Source organism: Alligator sinensis, unplaced genomic scaffold, assembly GCF_000455745.1.
Source record: "Alligator sinensis unplaced genomic scaffold, ASM45574v1 scaffold117_1, whole genome shotgun sequence".
NCBI classification, from domain to species: Eukaryota; Metazoa; Chordata; order Crocodylia; family Alligatoridae; genus Alligator; species Alligator sinensis.
Genome location: NW_005841855.1, coordinates 971,571 through 992,727, shown reverse-complemented (window position 1 = coordinate 992,727; position 21,157 = coordinate 971,571). Strand labels below are relative to the sequence as shown.

The 21,157-nt window shown below is 44.3% G+C and overlaps 1 protein-coding gene and 1 long non-coding RNA gene across 11 annotated transcripts in view; one reads left to right on the top strand and one right to left on the bottom strand.

Annotated features, from left to right (window-relative positions):
• The window catches only part of ZNF521 (zinc finger protein 521), a 294,631-nt gene that overhangs the window by 206,488 nt on the left and 66,986 nt on the right, over nucleotides 1–21,157 (top strand). Inside the window, exons 7-8 of one of the 10 annotated variants that reach the window (XM_025214015.1) lie at nucleotides 1,215–1,271; nucleotides 6,064–6,269. The exons of the other annotated variants lie outside the window; for them this stretch is intronic. Of the exons in view, the coding sequence (XP_025069800.1) occupies nucleotides 1,215–1,271; nucleotides 6,064–6,095 (89 nt within the window). The 3' untranslated portion in view covers nucleotides 6,096–6,269. Of the gene's footprint in view, nucleotides 1–1,214; nucleotides 1,272–6,063; nucleotides 6,270–21,157 lie in introns of those variants that run through there. 10 annotated transcript variants of the gene reach the window in all.
• LOC102382447 lies at nucleotides 264–5,830 on the bottom strand. Its single transcript, XR_322957.2, has 3 exons — nucleotides 5,756–5,830; nucleotides 1,674–1,772; nucleotides 264–326 (listed from the first exon to the last, which is right to left on the bottom strand). It is a non-coding gene; the product is annotated as an uncharacterized LOC102382447 (long non-coding RNA).

Below are 21,157 nucleotides of genomic sequence, written 5' to 3'. Positions count from 1 at the left end.
CCCTACCCCTTTCCTGAGGCTCTCCAATCAGCCAAGTCCTTTGGGGGGGTTCCCTACTGTATATTCCTTCATCAACATGGCATTTCTCAAGAGGCGCACACAGAATCTGTTAAAATTAGCTGTGTTCCACATTAGTGACAGGAGCTGCCTTGCTCTCTGAGGAGTACACCATGGTATGGTGCTGCTTCCTGTTTGAACAAAATCAAGTCTTTAATTGCAGAGAATTTTTTTCATTACCTGCTAATTGATAAATCATGCTTGCAGTGCTGTGAAACAAACTTCATTGTGTGCAGTCTCCCAGACCTGTGCTCCTCCTTTCGCGGTTCCTAAATAATTAAATAAAATGCCAGGGCTAGAGTCTTCATTCTAGTAGGGCATCTTTGCACCATACTACCATTGTGAGCAGGGTTTAATACTGGTAAACACTGTCCCAGGGGGAAGTCTAGGTTGACCCTCTACTGTTGTAGATCCAGTGTAGGGCTCTTACACCATTCCTTTTCCATGCTGCTAACATAACAAAGAAAAGGAGTTTTTTGGAACTCCCCTACATCAGGCTGATTCTGAACTGTATTTTCATACCCTTGAGGTGGTTTGCAGCCCACATATAAGTTAGAGCAGACCTCAGGCTACTGTAAATTGGTGCAGGGGAACTAGAGGCTGCAGCAGGGTTGAAGGAAAGCAAAGGTGAGCTTTAAGCCACCTTCATGGACCTGCACACACACACACACACACACACACACACACACACGACTTGTGTTGTGCATACTGCAGCCACAGCTACAGATCTGGTTTTTGATCTAAAATCAACAACAAAAGAATAGCTGAGCATTAAAGTCACAGCCTTCTGGAGGCACATAAAACATGCACATATATATTTTTTTTAAATCTTTTTGTCATGTCTGTCCTTTTATTCCTGTTTCTACTACAAGTAGCAAGAGGCCACTGTCTTGGGAGGAACAGTAAAAATCCTGAGTATAGTGAAATAATTTAGCTGATAATTCCCCACTGCATAATTTTCTATGCTTCCTGCTAGCTGACCTTGTGGGCTCCTGTCAGGTTGCTAAGGGAAATCCAGCAGGACTCCCACTCTGCTTCTCTACTTTTAAGAAAGTATTACAGGAAATAGAAGCATGTTTATGTCAGCTTAGTTATGTCCGTATTTGATCAAATGGCATTCTGAAACCAGCTTTCTTTTCCCTTGTTTTTAAATGCAGATGATAGATATGTGATGAAAAACTGCTCTGAGCCAAGCAGTTGGAATCTTGTCTTTGGTATCCTTTGCCAAAAAAGTAGGGATTGATGCAGGGCAAGAGAAGAGGAAACTATGGTAAACCTGGGGTGACTGAGGAAAATGGTAGGAAGCTGTTTGAGATAGAAACTACATTTATCCTTGCATCTTATACAAAGGACATACATTACTCTCACCAAATAATAATCATGAGATCCGGGCATGTGTTAGGTCATCATTTTAGACCCATGCCATGTGGGTAAGAGCCAGAAGTTGTTAATCTGCAATAGCTGTTCACTGACCCGAATAAAATGAGCTGGTTTTCTCAGCCCAATTTTTAGTGGACAGGTGTCCACCACAAAAGCACAACCATACTTGTTGGCACCTTTGTTGACTGTCTCAGCAGAGTAGCCAAAGACTTAAATGGGCAAAGAGACAACAATACCTTCTGACCGCTACAGGTGGTCCCTCTAGGTCAAGATTGAGACTTCTTGAATGAGCAGGGTGGGCAGGAGGCTTGCATGCTTGCTCCCTGTTTCTGTCCCTGTCGTGCGGATAAATTGGAAATTTCAGTCTCTGCAGCTATCAATCTGGTACACGGGGCAATCGCCAAAAAATTTACACAAAAATAAAAAGAATAAAAATAGGTGAAATAAAACAGACCCTCTTTCTAGCTTCCAAATCAGACTTGGTGTAGGGCCAGGGAAACCAGTCACATCTAGGAGCCCAAATTGTTCCTATGATCTCCAATCATAATACAGGATTTTGAAGGTTGTTGGTAGTGTGGTTTGATGTGAGAGGTAACGCAGGCAAATATGGCCATTGTCTTCACCATGACTTTCCCAACCTAAGGAAAGTTTCACTGAGTAACATGTACAGGAAATAATAAATAATTTGTGTCCAAGTTGTTCTTAAGTAATTAGGGGCATTAATCAGGCTGAAACGATGGCATTGTGTGCTGTGCAGCCCTCCTTACCTCTGACCTGGTGACTGTGGCATTGAGTCATTGGCAAGCTCATCCAGAATAGATTGTTACCTTAAGTTTTTGTCTGCTCTAGAAAAAGAGGAGGTAAAATGGCAATTTATAAACTCTATGGGAGTTACATTTTGTAGTGTATTCCAATATGGGATAAGTCGGCTTCCTGTTTGCTGCTACTGTTTATAGGCTTACAGCTTTAGAACAGGAATTGCATCAGCTGGCTTGCTCTGTGTCTCAGCTGTCACAAAGAGAATGTAGTAAAATTCATGATTAAATGTCATTACTCTGTGGCACAGAAGTGAGAATGCGACATTGTTTTGGATCAGTTCCTCTTAAAATTCAGCAATAGTAGCAAATTATGTCTGCTATGGATTAAATACAGCCATTTTTTGATCTACATTCTGTTGCATGCCCCAGAATTTCTATCAATAAGTTTACGCTTTATAGGCATTGATTCCCCTAGGCCTTCAACAGGAGAGTAAAAAAAAAAAGGCCCTCAGTGATCGAACTTCAAGAACTATTGTTCTACAGACTTCCAGAGCTTCATGTTAGTGAAGGTGGCAAATTTTTTATCCAAGTGGCTTGGACAGTAAATTCGCAGAGTTTATTTTTGGAGCATTTGTTGTTTTTAATGATCATTTTCTCCCCAAAATCCCTCTAATTTGGCATATAAGTTACATGTCAGTCCATCCACAGCTCCTATCTCTGTACATCTAAATAGACACATGCACAAAAAAAAATTGTTTATATAAATAATAATTTTTCTCCTTTAAGATGCCCTTTTGTTCCACAAAACCTGGACTCAGAAGGACAAAGAAATCAAATATATTTTTTTGGATATTTGTTTCTAAGAAAAATCTTTCATTCCTTTCTCCTTTTGTTTGCCAGCACTTGTGTTCTTTGTTATGTCATAAATAAAGGAAAATATTGTAGCTGCCAGGAAGTATTACGAAAAGCACTTTCATTCGTGTCAGTTTTCATTACTTTTAGCAGGTTGTGTGAGGACATTCAGCTTGGTGAATAGGAATGTGCATAGTATGTGCATATGGTTTATATTTGTACCCAAATTATAAGAGTGCTGATATTAGCAAAGGACTTTTATTTTCCTTGGAGTCTGGTATCATACTACACATGACGACAGCAGGATTGCTGCATCTGTACAGATGTTATGTCTGCCTGGTCCTGAGTTCAGCATATGAGAGGCCTGTATTTTAAAAAATGGCATGTAATGTTTGGTCCTCAACTAGAGAAACCAGAGGTCTGATTTTCAGTAGTTCTATGCACTTACAGCCCACAATAACAGCACCTCGAAGTTCAAACTCAGGTTGAATACCCAAAAATTACACACTGCAAATTAGCAATAACTTCTGGATATCTTGCTAAGTTCATACTGTCCAATATTGTAGTGATGGAGTTTTCCAAAATATTTAAATGGAGAACAAAGTCTTACATAAGTTTCTAATCCATAGCCATCCTGTCCAATACATTAATATATTTTTTTAATCCAAAGCATTATGTGTATATTATCCATTGACAGGCAGGTGACTGGTTCAGATGGGCACAGACAGTGTAATTTATGCATCCATTTGCCACGAGCATGTTTCCAGATCATGGCATTGTCTCCTCTTCTTGCTAGATAAGTTGAAACATTGACAGGCAGTGTGTTCACTTTTTTCTTTTATTACAGTAATTTATAAGATATTTTAGCTAACAGGAGAACAGCCCAAGGGGGCATTCTCATGTTAATTACCAAATGTGGGCTTGTCAAAATCAAATAGCTTCAGGAATAATGTAAGTAGTACTGCATAATTATATTGTTTGGCCCTTGACCCAATATTAGCCTTTTTTTTTTTAAATCTTGTTTTAGACTGAGCTTTTAAATAAAAAAAAAATGCAAAAATCTGTCCCAGCATAGACCTGAAAAGGACTCTGAGGCACAGTGTAAGAATTTAAGATTTTTAGGATTGTTTAATTTCAGCTGAAAACCAGAAATGTTAAGGGTTAAAGTAGTTACCTTTCACATTTCTTGTGAAGATGAAAGCATTTGCAACAATTGTAAAATTCTATTTAATTTGATTGTCACTTCTGGTGCATGGTCTCATTTTATTGTGGTGGTCACCAACAGCCAAAGCCAGGTAATTTTCCTACTCATACTTAATCATACTGGGCAAGACCTATTCCACAAGTAGACCTTCCTGTTGATTTACTCAGCATAAAGTACTGCACAATGGGCACATCTACATGAGACTTTTACTGCAGTTGCCTTATTAGCTCCACAGTAAGTGTCTCACCATCTACACAGACAGGGCTATTAGGACAGAGTAAACTAATTAACTCTGCTGTAGGTTAGTACTTGTAAACACAAGTGCTATCCTACAATGGATAGGGAGACTGCAGCTGTTATGAGTTCTCCATAAAGCTTCTTTTCTACCTTGGAGAACTCATAACAGCTGCAGAGTCTCCGTATGCCTGACAAAGGGTGTTTGTGCCCAAAAGCTTGCAAAGAACTTTTTTCCAACTATTTTAGTTGGTCTCATAAAAGATATCACATCTACCCAAAGAACCTTGCCTGCCTATGTCCTTAGACCAACACAGCTAGAACCAGCAAGCATCCATCCTACAGTGGAGTATTTTTACTCCGTAGCAGTGCATTTGTAGACACTGAAAGGGCTGGCTGGAGCACGAGGGTGCTTCAGTGCAGGGGCTGCCTGCTGGCTAGCCCTGCACCGTAGCATCCTCGTGCCCGAGCCAGCCCCTCCACAGCACATTGAATCAGGTTAGATTAGTCCCGGACTGGCAGGCTGACCTCCTGGGGGCTGTACCAGTTGGGGCTGCTCTGCCCCAGCTAAATGTGCTGCAGTCCCACTTGCGGGGTTGGTCTGTGGGCTGGATCCCACTCATATGCGAGCTTGGCCCTGTGAGACAGTCCAACCATGCACGTCAAATCAGCCACCAGGTGACTCTGTGCTGACACCAGCCATATGCCAGCATGGTTTAGTAAGCAGGGCCCACCCATCTAGCCCACAAGCTCCCCCAGAAATGAATACATCCACTATTCCTCTGCTGCCAAATTTATGGACCTGTGGTGAGACCCATGATTGGAAGACATGGCCTTGCAGGTCAGATATGGCCCATGGGCTGGAGGTTGAGTACCACTGACCTAAAACATTCTGTCAATAGTATTCTCCCAATTATATTAGAAGGGGATTGCTAGTTTAAGCATTTCTGATGGCAGCTGCCACAGAACCATTTGAGGAAATATTCTCAGATCAAACTAGTTAGGATTTAATAGCACTAGCTGCAGTTCAGGGTTTTCAGGTGGAACCTATTGAAGAACACTATAATTTAATGTCTCATGAATGATCACAGCAATTTCTACATGCTAAAGGGAATGTCTCACAAGCTTCTTCCTAAGTGCATATGATGGGAAGGGCTCTTAGTAGCTACTTTCATCTGAACACTCAAAAATAACTAGTAACCCAGACAACCTCCCCTTTAGCCTAGGGAGAAATAATTAACATGCCCTATCAATCCTTGAGCTAGCATACCTTCTGCTGTTTCCTCTGGTATCATGCTTTGCCTGGTTTGAATCCTAGCTAGGCATCTCCTCAGATCAGGTCCCACGGCCCATAAAGTCCCAATGAAAAGATCAGGGCACTTCATCCCCTGAAGATAGCAAGCCTGGGTCCAGCTGGTCCTGGTTGGGCAATTAGGGCAGCCAATCCCCTGAGGTTGCAAGCAACAAGCCCCACCCCCGCCTTTAAAACTGGCCCCAGCCAACAGTCTTTTACTCTGTTCTAGTAAAAGACTGGTGCTTGTTTCTGACCCTTCTATAGTTCCTTGACTCGCTCATTAGAAACTCTGGCTTTGACTCCTGATGCACACTGACTTCAGCTTTAACTTCTGGCTCTCCCTGACTTCAATTCACATGTCCAGCTTACCTGGAACTGTGGTCTCAACTCCTGGCTTGTTGTGACTCCTGGCTCCCCATGAACCCTCTTGCTGGACTTTACAATTATCAGGTGACCTTCCTCAGTCACCCACACCCTGGTCCCTAATGCTCCTTATTGATGCAACAGTGTCCATTTGAGACTTGGATAAGATCTTGGGTAAGAATCTGCTCTACCAGGATGGAAAGGAATAACACTCCATCAGGATATAAAGGGAAGCCATCCAGTCCCAAACTAGGCATTATAAATGAAGATGCCATCAGTCTCTCTAACTTGTCATTTCTAGTGGCTCCATATGCATGGAAACAATAATGGTGACCAGACAGAATCCTGCAGAACTCTGTATAACAAGGATTGGCAACATTTTACTAATGCGGGCCATAGCTTGCCACATGCCAGCACCATGAGCCACTGTTCCCATGCTGCTACCCCAGTCATCGCTGGTCTGTGTGGTGAGCTGCTCTCACTCTGAAAATGCAGCCTCCACTGAAAAATGTGTAATTTTTTGAGTAATCCCTCAGTGACAGTAAGCAGAATTTTGGAAGGGGGGAGGGAGGAGCAGCCCATAAAAAATAGGGATGGAGCAGGGGATCAACCGGCTGTTAGAAAAATGTCTTCTGGAACACAGAAGACAGACTGGAACAAATGGCTGAGGATCTGCAAACAGTAATGTGTGGACCAGATGAGAGCTTTGTGAGCTGGATCCAATCTCTTCTCAATCTGGCCAGTGGTCCATGGGTTGCTGCTATATATGATCTTTGCTATATACAATATCATTTGGAGGAAATGAGCAACCATCTTATGCAATCCTTTGAGATGCTTTAGAAAGAATTGAGAATCTGGTTGACTCTACAGTGATTTGCAAGCAAATCTTCAACACCTGTGGTCAGGATTATCACAGGCAGCTCTCAAAGCTACAAGCATCAGTGTGGACACCTGATCCTCAGTCACTGACAAGAGATCAATATCCTACAGCACCAGGCCAGCTTCTATACTACACCCTGGCTGAAAATAAAATTGACCCTAACATCTTGCTGCTAGCTTCAATCATCCGGGAGAGGTTCAGATTTTTCTCTGAGATGATATCGCTATTGGAAAGTAAGCAAACATCGCAGGCTGAAACTTAAGTAGAAAAGACTCACTGTTCTCAATGACTTAAGTTTTCATAATTATTCTTATGACTTGGGTGTGAAGCTTAGTCACCAGTCACTCCAAGTTCACTCCCTAGAAGCAAATATGCCACCACTGAGGCACAGATCTCAGATGGGATTTGACTGATCCTCTGTAATGCCCCACAGTAAGAAACACTTGACTCTTTCACCTGAAGCAAACAACCTGGATTAACCAGGTTGTTAACCACCTCTTTTCTTTGATTCCTGCAGTCACCGCAGAAGATTTCAAAAGTTCTTTTCCTCTTAATCAATACAGTTCAGAACCAGGACTTAACCCATGTATGCTTTGGCCATCTCCTTCCTGTTTCAGCAGTTGGAAGTCACAGTGACCTGTCAGATGAACAAGACAGATGAAGGAGGCAAGAAAGCACTTTGAAGTGTTCAGTAACCAAAGATAGTAGACTATTACTAAGTCCTACCTAACTTGCAATAGAGTACCCTAATAGCTGCACAATATTCCTACTGAGAAATTCCTCTGAAATCTAAGCAATCCCACTTGCCTCTGAGGGCAGACCTAAATAAATACAGTGTCCCAGCAGAAAATGTGTGCTCCTGGCCTCAAAACAAAAGAGGTAATTGTCGGTGCATAATAAAGGCACAATTCCTGTGTTATCTCCAATCCTGCCACAAAAGCAGGATCAAAGATAAGACCAGCTAGATGAATTGAACCATAGATCACTAGGGAGATTTTCATACAGCTTCCTTGATGACTAATTAGAGTTCATTGGTGTGGAAATTGGTGTCATTCAGAACTGTTAGTCCAGATGATTTACACTGGGGCATGGTGACCTGCACAAGAACACTAGTCTCTAGTTTGGGACTTGTATATTGTTGACAATCTCTATCAAAGCCATTTTGAAGGCTGAAGACCTTTGGTTCATAAAGCCAAATGTAATAAATACAGATTTATCACATCTTAGTGTCTCTTAGTTTGTACTGAGCAGGGCTGAATTCAAAAGATAGCTTTCATGAAATCCTGCAGACAGCTAACAGAGCCCTGAAAGGACTCCTGTGTAGCAAGTTCTTAGTGGTGGTGATGGTTAGAGCTGGTTGAAACGAGAACTCTGATGAGGAGTTTCACAGTCCTAGCCTAGAGAACGCTGTGCCCTCGCACTGGAGAGATTAAATCTGATCTCTCTGAGGGCCTTGTAACATTTTAGGCAGCTTCTGGAGCTCTTAACCCCTAGATTGTCTTCGCATTAACACCTGAAACTAATTTTTAGCACACTTTAGGCGGCTTAAAGTTACGCCACTCCAGGGCAGGTTTATCTCTGATCCATGTTACCCAGCTTGTGTTCCATTAATGTGTGGCCACTCCCAACAAATGAGCTGCCCAAGTTGCAGTCCTTCAGTGTCTCAGTGTCCTCCTCCCCCATCCTCTTGTTCTGTGTGGACAAACCTTCCACACCCTGAACTCTGCTGCCCAGAGGGAAGTTCTGGCTGCAAGCCAACACCGTCCTCCCACCCTGGGGTTGTGGCCTTTCCACTCCCAGGGGTGCAGCCCCATGCAAACAATCTGCAGAGCACATGCCAGCTAGCCAGGTCACATGGACATGAGCAGGTCCAGGAGTGGGGTCAAAATGGGGTGGGTGGGGAACAAGGTAGGGGACTAGATCAGCTTCCCATGAGCTGGAGCTTCTTTCCTGGAGCAGGGGCAGTAGCAACCACAAAAGAGCCTTCCCTCAGAGCTCCCAGTCACCCTGAGAAGCATGACCAGCACCCTCCAGACTCCAATCCCAAATCCCAATTTATTAAAACATGAGACCTTCTTTAATTTACTTCCTCTTTATTTCTTTTTAAATTTTTTAAAACTTCTTTTTATTATATCCTTCAGAGACTGACTTCATTTCACCATCCTTCCCTCACCCCCATTTCCTTTCCACTTCCCATTTCATTATTCACTCCTATCCCATTAACTTTCCACCTCCCAGCTTCACGTCAATAAGAGGTGGGAGAAAATATTATTTGGGGGTGCTGACCTGCTTGACCCCTGCCCCTTCCTCCTGCAGGGCCGCTGTGGGGCTGACACATGCTAGTGATGTATGCAGCAGTGGAGGAGCAGTTGCATGCAGAGCTATGCCAGGCGCTGTGGAATGGTGGTGCTGCTGCCAGGGGTGATGCGCACGAGGTGCATGTGCACTCCCTGAGTGTGGCGGTGCACCCCCTGCAAAAAGGCAATGTCTGCAGGCAGTCCATGATCGGCCCTGGCCACAGCCGACACTGCCGGCAGTGCCTGAGAGTGGTCACTGACCCTTGGTGGACACTCGCCCCCCTCCCAGTCACTGACAGTGCCAGCGGCATCTGTGGGAGCTCCATGCTTACCGTTGCCAGGCACCCACCACCGTGTTCCCACTGCTGACAGGGCAGCCATGCCCTCCTAGCTACCAGGGGCACACGCCATTCATGACTGCTGCTGTCACTGGCTGCTGCAAAAAGTTTTGTGGGGGCTGAGCCCCGTTAGCCCCAGCGTTCTGCCACCTGTGTTTATGTGTCCCCCCTCCCCACCCCCAACCCATCTCTCCCATACCTCCACCTAGACCAGGGATAGAAGCCTGTCCTGACTCACCAGCCCTGTAGTGGCAACTCACAGCTGTACCTCTTTGTCAGGTCCCTGCTTGCATGCCGTCTAGGGGCAAGTCACATCTGTGCAGGAAAGGGACAGTCAGAGAAGGTTTTTAGCCTGAAGGTGTGACTGCTCCAAACTCAAGCTAGCACCAACACCAATCAACATTTGAGCAGCTCAAAGTGGAACATGTAACGAGGCCCTAAGATTTTGTGTTCTTGAGCTCCATTTTCCCAGAAGATTGTGAATAGCAGGGGTGTACCAATAAAGTTTTTCTTGGCTGATACCAAAGGCCAATTATTAACCAGCCATATCGGCCAATACCAATCCGATAGCCAATTTATAGTAATGCAGCCTGGAAGCTTGGAGAGAAGCCTTCTTCCAATAAGTCTGTGGGAAGCAGGGGGAAGGGGGCACAGGAGAGGGAAGGGAGATGTGGGGGGCAGATCGAGGCTTCCACAGTGAGGAGGGGAGTGGGGCAGCACCTCCGAGGGAGGCATGGGGGGGTATGTGCCCTCCCCCTAGATTTGTGTGCGGGTAGTGATGGGCTATCCACTGTGGCCTTGGGGCCAGGGGCTGCACCAGCCCCTTCCTGGTTGTGGGGGCTGAGCTGGGGCTGTGCTTGGGGTGGGTGGGGGTGGGGCAGCCTCAGCTGTGTGTGGCAGGCAGTGGCAGCACCCAGGGAGGACTTTGGGGGGGCTATGCCCACCCCAAAATTCCCCATAGCCCCAGAGGAATTCTGAAGCCACCCCACACAGCTGAGCTCGCCCTGCCCCACCTGCCCCGAGTGCAACCCCAGCTCAGCCCCCCCACCAGTGCAGCGCCTGGCTGCCAGCCTCTAGCACGCAGTCCACCTCCAACCCAAGCACAAATCCAGGGGGGTACATGCCCACCATGCCTCCCCCATGGGTGTGCACAGCAGGGGGGCTGCCCCCCTCCCCACCCCTCACACCCCCTGGACAAGCCACTCGTGGCTCCAGTCCACGCCCCATCCCACGGTCTAATTCACCACCCTGGCTGGGCAGGCCCTACCCCACTTCATCCCTCACCATGGGGGCCTTGATCTGCACCCCCCATGCCCCTTGCCCCCAACCACAGAATTACTGGTCGGAGGCTGCTCTCCAAGCTACATTCCTGGCCACATGCACATGTAACACTTATCGGTGACACTATTGACCAAATAAAGCCAATTGCCAATCATGTTAATTTTCTTGTTATCAGTGCCAATCTGATATGTGACCAATATATCGGTGCAACTCTAGTGAATAGAGAGTCAATCTCAAAGATTGCAGATTTGTACACATTAGGGACTTTAAAGATTAGAGCCAGGACTTTGCATTTGAATAAAAAGGGCACAAGCAAAGTGAGGTGAGCTCTCAATGGCTTTGTATGAGAAGACCTTAAATGTAATTAATGACAAATATCATTCATATAGGAATTTAAGTCAGTTTAGTTGGCTATAAACTAGGATGGGAGAAGGCAGTGAAAGATAATTATGTTAACTTTATATTCTTAAAATGTGTGCCTTAGGTCTCTCTGCCTTGCTCAGCTGGTTAGTAGAGGGATAGGCGGTCATTCACTTCCATGTCAGTTGTTCAAATTTGGCTTTACTTGAGACTCTGATGACCTCTGGCACAGACCTCATTTTGTATTAGTTTTAGTGCCATGGGCATTAATGCTGGAGTTTGCGAGGAGGAGGGGGCCAAACACTGAAAGACCAAGCCAACCTCATCCCAGAGACCCAAAGACCCCAGCTGCTGCTGGTGCCCCCTCTAAACAGGTGCCAAGGGCCAGCACCCCACTTGCCCTGCCCTAACTACGCTACTGGCCACTGGTCATGTTTACTGAATGAGTGTCCAGCTCTCGATAAATAGCATCCATGGGCATGCTGGCACTGGCTTCCGGCCATGGTAAGGAATGCTGAAAGGATGCATGACCTACCTACTCTGCATACACACTAAACCCTGAAACAGAAGCTGCCTTAGAGTAGTGCTAGACTTGTCACAAGTGGCAAGCCCAATTTAGACTGGCAAATTCAACAGCACATTTCCCAAGGGAAGCTAAAAGGGGAGAGGGAGAGAGCACATCTTCACACAGGGCAGCAACAGAGGGGCAACAAGGAATCAGCCAGCTGTTAGGAAATACCAGAACAGAACTGACAGTTGGCTCGCAGCAGAGGATTGGCATGATATTCAACAGAGCTTCTCTCAGGCCAGATCCAGTCTCTTCATGGACCAGATCTGACCCATGGGCCATAGTTTGCTAAACCCTGCTCTAAGGCCTGATGAGTGGCACGGGACCGGTCCACGGGTCAGATAAATGGTGCAGAGCCGGTCCTGCTGGATGGATCAGACCCATTTCCCCCGCCAGCCTCCCCTACCCGCTCTGGTGAACTGGTTGGAGCATGCCCCATTTGTGGCACACGTCCTAGATCAGCCAAAGCAGGTGTCATGGGTGGTGGATCCAGCATGTAGGGGTGGCAGGTTGGTCCTGAACTGGCCTGTGCAGGTGCCACATGCAGCACAGGTTCCAGAGCAGGAGCCACATGTGCTGCATGTCCTGGGTCCTACACATAGGGCAGGTCTGGTGCACACCACATGTGGGTCATTTTGAGACTCAGGGCCAGCACTGGGGGCTGGATGATGGGGCTCCATAAGCTGGATCCAGCCCGCAGACTGTATCTTTGACACCCCTGTGCTACAGAGTTTTGCACCTGTGGAGTGGATATACCATGCTGTCCTGTGGTGGTTGCCAGCATGCCTTGGAGATCTTGTAGACAGGCCCCACGTCACAAAAGTTTCTTTAGAGTTTTTACTAATGGACATTTTGTCAGCAATTTCAGTAGAGGCCAGTCATTGAATTGGGAGAAAAAATGGAATTATATCTGAGCCTCAGAGTGAATATTTTGAAAAGTGAGGCACATTAGAATGGTGATAATGTAGAGAAACTCATGTGACCATTTCCCATACACTCGTTCTTTTGTACCAGGGAACTCAAGTCTTCAGGGTATGTAGTCCAGCATTTTTCACCAGTACAAATTCACTATTTCTGGACAATGGATACTAGCAGGGATGGATGGTAGGATCTGGGAAATTTAAACCAGGGGTTCCCAACTCCCAGGCCACGGCCCAGTGCCAGGCTGCAAAGGGTTGGCTGTCGGTCTGCAGGAGGGCTGGCTGCCAGACCAGAAGTAACCACAGACCAGCAAACTGAGGACTGGAAGTGGCTGGCATACTGTGGACTGGCAGCCAACCCTTTTTTATACCTAGTACCTAGGTATAAAAAAGCCCACAGTATGCTGGTCACTGCTGGTCTGCAGTTTGCCGGTCCGTGGTCACTTCCAGTCTGCAGTTTGCTGGTCCTCAGCCTAAAAAGGTTGGGAACCCCTGATTTAAAGAGTAGCCTAATATGTCCATTTACTCCCAGCTACCTTGGCAAAATGCATGATACAAGAACTTGAATAGGAGTAAATGGAGTATTCACATGTTCAAAGTTTGTGTGTGTGTGTAACAAACATCTGTTGCCATGTTACATGATACCTCTGGGATTCCAGGATACTTTAAGAGAAGACCCATAGACAAAAATATGTCTGGATGTTTGGGACTTTTTTATCACACTGAAGGTATAGAATTATACGCCAATAAAGATAATGCAAGGACTGTCTTTTAAGATGTGGTTCTGATTTGACTCTGGCAATAAATTTGGTTTCTGTAATCTTATTTTCTTCAGTCTGTTTTAAAATTAACTGGTTGTGACATGAAGGTAGTAGCCAGATAGGAAGTTATGGCATGCTGGGCATCTAGGGAGTGTGTGGGGCAGCTGAGTATGTCTTCATTATTTATTTATTTATTTTATTTGGAGACTTACATTATAACAACCCTGATTCATTTGGGCAAAAGGAAAAAAAAATCATAAGCCATAGGCCCAGAACTTACATCTTCTTTCAAAATGGGGCTGAAGGCATTGAAAAAAGACTGGCAGGTCTGCTTAACATTGTGGATATCTATATTCCATCTTCCCAAAGGGTAAATAAAGGGCATTGGTCAGTTTCCAAATCCCTCCATCAAAAAAAAATTTGGAGAAGGGGGCTCTGTATACTTTTTATTCTCGTTTGCCCGTTTCTGGCAGAGGCAGGCATGAACAATTAAATTTAGGGCTTCCCTGTGGTCTGTGAATAACACTACACAGTGCTAACCATCAGGGCACAAAGACAGACAACAAAAAGGGCTTTTTTATTTTTTGTTTACCCTTCAGGACACTGTTTACCTTTTCACTGAAGGGGAAGTTATCATCTCTTGCCTTTTGGAAATTGTACTGGGTTGGATTTGTACCTCCAGGTCTCGGACTGGCTAGTGATAAAGTGGGCATGTCAGCCTGGGGTTAGGAAAGTCATATAGGGAGCTGTTGCACTCTCTCCCACTCTCACTCCCTCTATCTTTGCCTCTGTCTCTTGCTCTTTCTCTGTCAATCCCTCTTTTTTTCTTTCAGCTGGAATGTTTTTTTTTTCCTTCCCCCTCCCCTCTAAATTTACTTCACAGCAGATTGTCTTGTAGTAAATCACCAAAAACCCAAATAGCACTAAAGCATTCTGATACAACATTAGCATTTGCTTAACAAGCACAAGATAAACATTAAACAAAGAACTGCATTTCTTTATTAGAGGCTGCAAGATACATAATCCATGAGCACAAGAAACATGGGACCCAGTGGATATGCAGATGTGTGTTATTTCATTGGCGCTGGGCGGCCTTGTTAGAAAAGGTTTTCATCTGAAGGCTTGGGGGTGGATGGTTGACTGTCCCTGGTGGGGCTGTAACTAGATACAGAGACTGTTGCAAGCTAGGCTGGGCTCCCTGGTGGATGTGCTGATTGGACAGCCTGAGGAAAACTTAGGAAGCATCAGGAAGTGAACTCAATCACCTTGGGGATGATAGGGTAGAACCAGATGAAGGCATTTGACTTCTTTTGTAACTCCCACTAAGGACAGATTGCCAGTGCGATCCAACCTCCATAACTGCAAATCAGGCCCTTTCCCCTATGCCGATTTCATTAGAATGGCCAGCATGGTGCAAAGAGGAAAAAAAAAAAGGTTAGATACAGTAATTTTACAGGCAGGCGGGTAAAAAAAAGGTTAGATACAGTAATTTTACAGGGAGGCGGGGACAAAAAAAATCTGCATAATTAAGCAGTCAAGGCTGCTAATAGGGGAGTTTATATGCTCTGGGACCAGGCAAGGGCAGCACATATGGATATAGCACTGGATATTAAATCTACGGCATGCAGACTTACTTCAGGGCCCTTAGAGAAAAGGCTAATTATAGAGAGAGGAATTGTGTTTACTGGTCTGTCTTGGGCAAAGATGTTGAAAGAAGTGCAACCAAGTTTTGCAGTTAGACATGAACAGTCTGTTAATAGAGATATCAAAAATATGTGCTTGTGGTTGCTTCATATCTAATCAACAGGAAATCAGAGATTTTGAGACCCTCTTCTGCCAGTTAAATGGAGGGGGGAACGCATGCATATACATATTCCGGATGCAGGATGTAAATGTATTCATTATTAAATTGCTGGAATTTAATCTGAACCAAGCTCTTTATCATCAATAAATTATATTTAGCAGTTTACCCTAGTTTAGCTACTCCTGTTTAAAAATGTCAGTGCTTCTGGGTATAAGCTCAAAGTCAGCATTTAAATATAAATGGGTAATATGAATGGAAGTTGCAGCGGGCAGCACTGAGTAGTTAAAGAAAGGGTATGTTTATGTAACAAGTCCTGACGTGGTGGACATTAACATTTCATAATGCAGATCAAAGGTATGGAGAAGACCCAAGGGCCTTCAGTCAAGGGCCCCTAGCAACTGTCTAGTATGCTCTATGAGATGATTTCTTCAAATTAGAAAGACTTAGACTTATAAAAAAATAAGGCTTTAAAAAGTAATTAGCCTTTTTCCACCCCCAATCTCCCCTCTCCCCTCCCCCCCATTAAAGAAGTCTCTCATTTTGCTGCTGGGAGAATACCAGCAAGGCATGATCATGAAACACTGCCTTACATACGTAACTGTTAGGAGAGGACAATGTCTAGTGCCTATTTTGAGTTAATATTTTGCAGCTCCAGGCTTTTATCTTTTTAGTGGTTTTGATTTAAAATACAATGCTGCACTCTGCGTTAGACTTGTCGATTAGAATTATACTTTAAGGGCCTTGTCCTGCCCAGGTGCTAGGGTTTCTATTGATGTGCTGAGTATCCCTTCAGCATTTTCCGAAATCAAAATGTTTTGACCATGCTCTGGAATTTTGTGGGGTAAGCCCTTAGGTTTTTGTTTCTTTTCCTTGAGGGGTGGAGTGAACCATGCCATGGTTCAATGAATTTAAAAGGTTTTATGAGATTAGCATTCAGTATTACAAAATGATTTTGCTAATACAGTGTTGTACGAAACAGTGGCCTTGCCCTAAGGTGCTTACAAACATGTTCTTGATCCTTGTTTTAAAAAGGAAAGAATATCTGACTAGCCCCGGTATTGTGGCTGGCTCTGCATTTCTAGAGGTTTGCCTTTTAACACCAACCTAGGAACCTGGGTTGCATGGTAAAGAAAGATCAAACAGTGTGTGGGTGTGTTTACTATACAGCTTGAAGGATGCGGACCATTCTGACCTTTTAGGACACTCTCATAATTCTTTCCCCCACACATCCAGATGAGCCACAGAAAGCAGTATTTGCCCCTTGTGCCACTTGTTTGCCTTTCTATTTCACTCAGCTTAGAAACTCCAAACCACATTGACCAGTTTTCTTTAGAGTACAACCAGTTTCTCTTAGAAATTCAGCCCTTGCTCAGCGTTGTTTTGTTTGGATGTCTAAATTTAAAATACAATTTAGTGGCCAAGAAAACATAAGTAGCTGAATAAGAAGTTTTATGTAAGTGTGTGCATGCATGTGCACACACGCAGGCACATAGATACTTCCATAATTTGCACTTTCTTTGAAAAGCAGTAAATGAAAGACTTTTTCAATATTTTTTCATTCTTCAGAACTTAGTATTTTGCAAGGATCCAGTCACAATAGTATCTGAGCATTGTCATCTCTTTCAAAAGACAGTGAAAGTGTTTTTAGGGCAGTTTCATTTTTTGGTCAGTTAAAGCAGGATTAATAAATTGCAAGCCGAGCTGGAAAAAAAACCAGGAAAGTCTTCTGCAGGTCTGTACAGAAGGTAGCCTCTGTCCTATCACATCTAGCTAGCCAGCTGTCTGACCCATTGTATTTTAATAGCCCCACTCACTGTGGTATATCCAGTGTGATAGCTGCTATATGCAAATAGTGTTTTACAAGGGATAGGACAAAAGCCTGGCGTTCCCTGGGCCTCATTTAAGTGTCCAGAATTCCCTGTAGGCAGAATTAACTGAGAATCTAGTTGGATCTACAGAACCTTCTTGGCTCTCTCCAACTTATTCCAACAACTCTTGGAGGAGCAGGACACTGGCCGCCATTGTCCTGCTGCTTTACCTATGATATGTTAGGGTGTTATGCCTTGTGGTCGTGTGTCAGGTTTCACAGGGAGGATCCTGCCTTGAGCAGGAGCTTGGACTAGAAGGCCTCCACAGATCCCTTCTAGGCCTTCTTTTCTACGGTACTTTGATTTGCAGATGAAAATCTTGCAGGCCAGCATTTGAAAATCTAGCCCTGACTCGCTCATGTAGAACAAGTCATTTGTCAGTATCCTGCAGTAACAGCTTTCGGCCTTCTCCCAGGCTGTCCCATGGATAGTTCATGGAAGGATCCATAGATTCATGAAAAAGTCCTCAGTCCTCTCCTTGTTTTAGTGTATATTAGGCCCCTAGCACATATTTGTTTAAAGGTGCAGTGTGATTTTATCCCCAGTCTCAACAGTCATGCCTCCTGCTATGCCGCATGTGCATGGCAAGAGGTGCAATTTCAGGAGCAGAAATCAGATCCCAATTGCACCCTGTCTGCTTGCCAGTGCAAGAGGAGCACTGGGATCATGATCCCAGGCCCTTCCTGCACCAGTAAGTTGAAAACAGCTGCCCATAGTTTGGGGCCCAGGACCAGTAATTAGCTGAGTGCCAGCTCTGGCCAGAGACTGCACTGGCATCTCAAACCAGCCCCAGTACAGCCCCTAACCAGAGCTGACAGTCAGCTGTTGACCCTGGCCCTCACCTGCTGCATGTTTAGTATAAGGTGCCATACAAACCAGCCATAAAAATGTTCTGTTATATGTAGAACATTTCTATGGCTGGTTTTCCATTTTATGGTGCCTTAAATTGGTAAACGTCTAGCACCATTGCCATTTATGCTGCACTGCTGCAATTAATACGTTTATTATGGCATAAATGTAACGGGTAGAGGAGGCCCTAGAGACCCACTCCTACCATATCTTCTTTGCTGGTTTAATGATAAGCTTAGGGAGTAATTTTGGAATAATTTCTGTTTATATGTGCATATACAAAATAATGTGTGTGTATATTTTGGTAGCATAAGTATGTTCATATTGTTACCCTTCCTCCTCTCATTTGGTCATTATACTCTGTTTGTCTGTGCTGTCCATTTTCTTTCCTTACTATTTTGACACCTCCGTCTCCACACTTTTCAGTGTTCCTTTCCTCACGGTCTCTATGAACACTCTGTCCTGTCTCCACAGCCAGTTCTCTTACCCAACCCAGGCTATATTCCACCACTAAACTTACATATTACTCATCTTCAGTCTGTACAAAATGTTGTCACTAATCTGACCTAACTGTGCATCAGTCTGAAAGTGCTAGTCCTCTCTGTGAATCCTTCCACTAACTCCTCATCCTCTACCATATCAAATGTAAGCTGCTTGTAGCCTCTTTCAATGTTCTCTGCCCTTCCCTGCTTATTCTCCCTTGCTGAGTTTTGTGTTGGCCCCTATACCTCTGCTTAGCCAGTGCAACTGCCTTTTCCACTCATTTTTTCCAGAATCTAATGCAATTCCTTCTGTCTCTGTCTCTTCCAAATGACTCTTAGGCTTGGTACCAGGCCATTGAAAAGGCCCAACCCACTCCACTTTTATTTTCCCCTTAAAAACCCAATTCTCCTAAGCTATTCATAGTCAAGTTAGTTGATTTGTCTGAAAAATCTCCTTATTCTTTTTTTCTCTGCCCCTCTGTCTCCTTGTCTGTCTGTTCTAAAACTGAGATCCTTAGGGCTTGGGTCCATCCTTCTTGAGCATCTGGAAAGTGCCTAGAATATACTGTGCAATTCAATACTTGTGGTAAAGGCTGAGGAACTGAACCCATAATAAAAGTGCCTAACTGGGACTGAATAACTGTGGTTTGGCTGTCGCTGGTGAACAAAATTAGTCATCCACTCCTAGTAAAGATAATCCTAAAAATGTGGAGCCTATCCAGTTCTTCTGTCTTTCCAGTATTAAAGCCCAGATGCTGAGCAAGTGCGTTTTACCTGCATTTGTGACACGTTCTGTGTAAAATAAATAAATAAATAAATCAGAGAACATACAGTAGATGCATTTTACTGCCAGAGTGGAACTTCACAATCCTACCAGGGGACCTTTTTGTAATGTTTGTAATGTGCTGCTACCGTGCTTTAGCAAAGAAAAATGTCACTGCTGGGCTTTATTTTTAACAGACTTTTTTAACATCAATTAATGCAAGCAAATGTAGTGGAGCAGATCTTACTTTTTATTCATATTTGGAGGAGAGCAGTGAGGGGACTTGGTGGGGGGAAGAGGAGGAAAGAAGCATTGTTCTATTTTAAACCCTAAGCAATTAAAGAACATGGGGGGGCACGGATTTTTAAAGGCACAAAAGGCAAACCAGCACCCAACTCCTTGAAAGTGGCTAGGCTTTAGGAATCCTGGTGCCTGTCATGCCTTTGAAAATCTCATTCATACTGTATATTTTTTAAAATGTTATATTCAAAAGTCTGTCGTTTCTAAGTTATACAGCATGAAGAACCAGGTGCACATCTTTTGTAAATTGACACCACTCCACAGAACTCAGTTGACTTCAGTGTTCATCCTCTCTGTAATAGATAGAATATTAACACAGCCCTAAGAGGTGATAATTGTATTCATTTGTAAAAACCTATTGAAAAGTATAGTATGTTATATTTTTCTCTTTGTCTTAAACAATTGCATTTTTGGCATTTTGATCTCTTTCTTTCATTTACACACACAGCTATGAATGTATACTTACCTCCTACTTCTTTGGCAATCCCTCGTAGTCGAGGATGATTGTCTTTTATGAATGTGTTATCTGTGGGTCCAAAGATGACTGGTGAGGCTAATCCAGAATCAACAGACTCTGTTGCAACTCGGGCACATGTTTCTGGGCAGGGTGGGTGGCTTCAGAGTCTGATTCAGTCCGCAACATGCTGTTTCTGCCACTCCCATTTTTATCTCTGTTGCTGTTGTCATAAGGTTGCAGAGTACTAAGACTCTTCCTCCATTTGGGACAGTCCTGAGTGATAGTCTCCCATAAGCTGAAGTTGCTGTTGCATTTTTTCAAGTTAACCTTGAGGGAGCAGATAAAAATGACAATTTTCACCCAATCTGGCCACAAAAAGCAGTCTATAGCCGTGACTAAACACAAGTGCATGGCTGCAGACAGCTTAAAAAATGACCAGTCAGGTAAAAATCTGAACCCTCATTGCATGAGTGTCCACATCTCAGCTTCATACAGTAAAGTGGGGTTCACAACTGCTTGATAGACCATGAGCTTGGTTTCAGATCTGATGTTGCGATCTTTGAACACCCATTTCCTCAGGTATCTGAAGGCTGTGCTTGCACTTTTGAAGCGATGTTATATTTTTTTATCAATGTCAGGTTTCTGCGGGTGGTGGCTTCCGAGGTAAAGGAAGTACTCAGTTTTCTTCAGTCTCACCATAAATCTGAATTACTTGAGCTGGGGACTGCTCATTAAGAGCTTGTTGGTAGAGGACCTTATTCTTCTGAATGTTAAATGTCAGTCCCATTTTCTTGTATGTCTTGGAAAAGACATCAATGATTGCCTGAAGGTCTGCTTCTGACTGGGCACAGACTACAGCATCATCAGCGTAGTGGAACTTGATGATTGAAGTCAGAGTGGTCTTGGTTTTGGCTCAGAGTCAGCTGAGATTAACCAGTTTATCATCCATTCGGTAGTTTAGCTCCACTCCAACTGGAAGCTTGTTGGTGGTCAGATATAGCAGCACAGTAAGGAATATCGAGAATGTGCGGGCCGGCTCCCGGTCCCGTCCTCGCCGGGCGCGGGCCGAGGCCGTCTGTGTGCACGC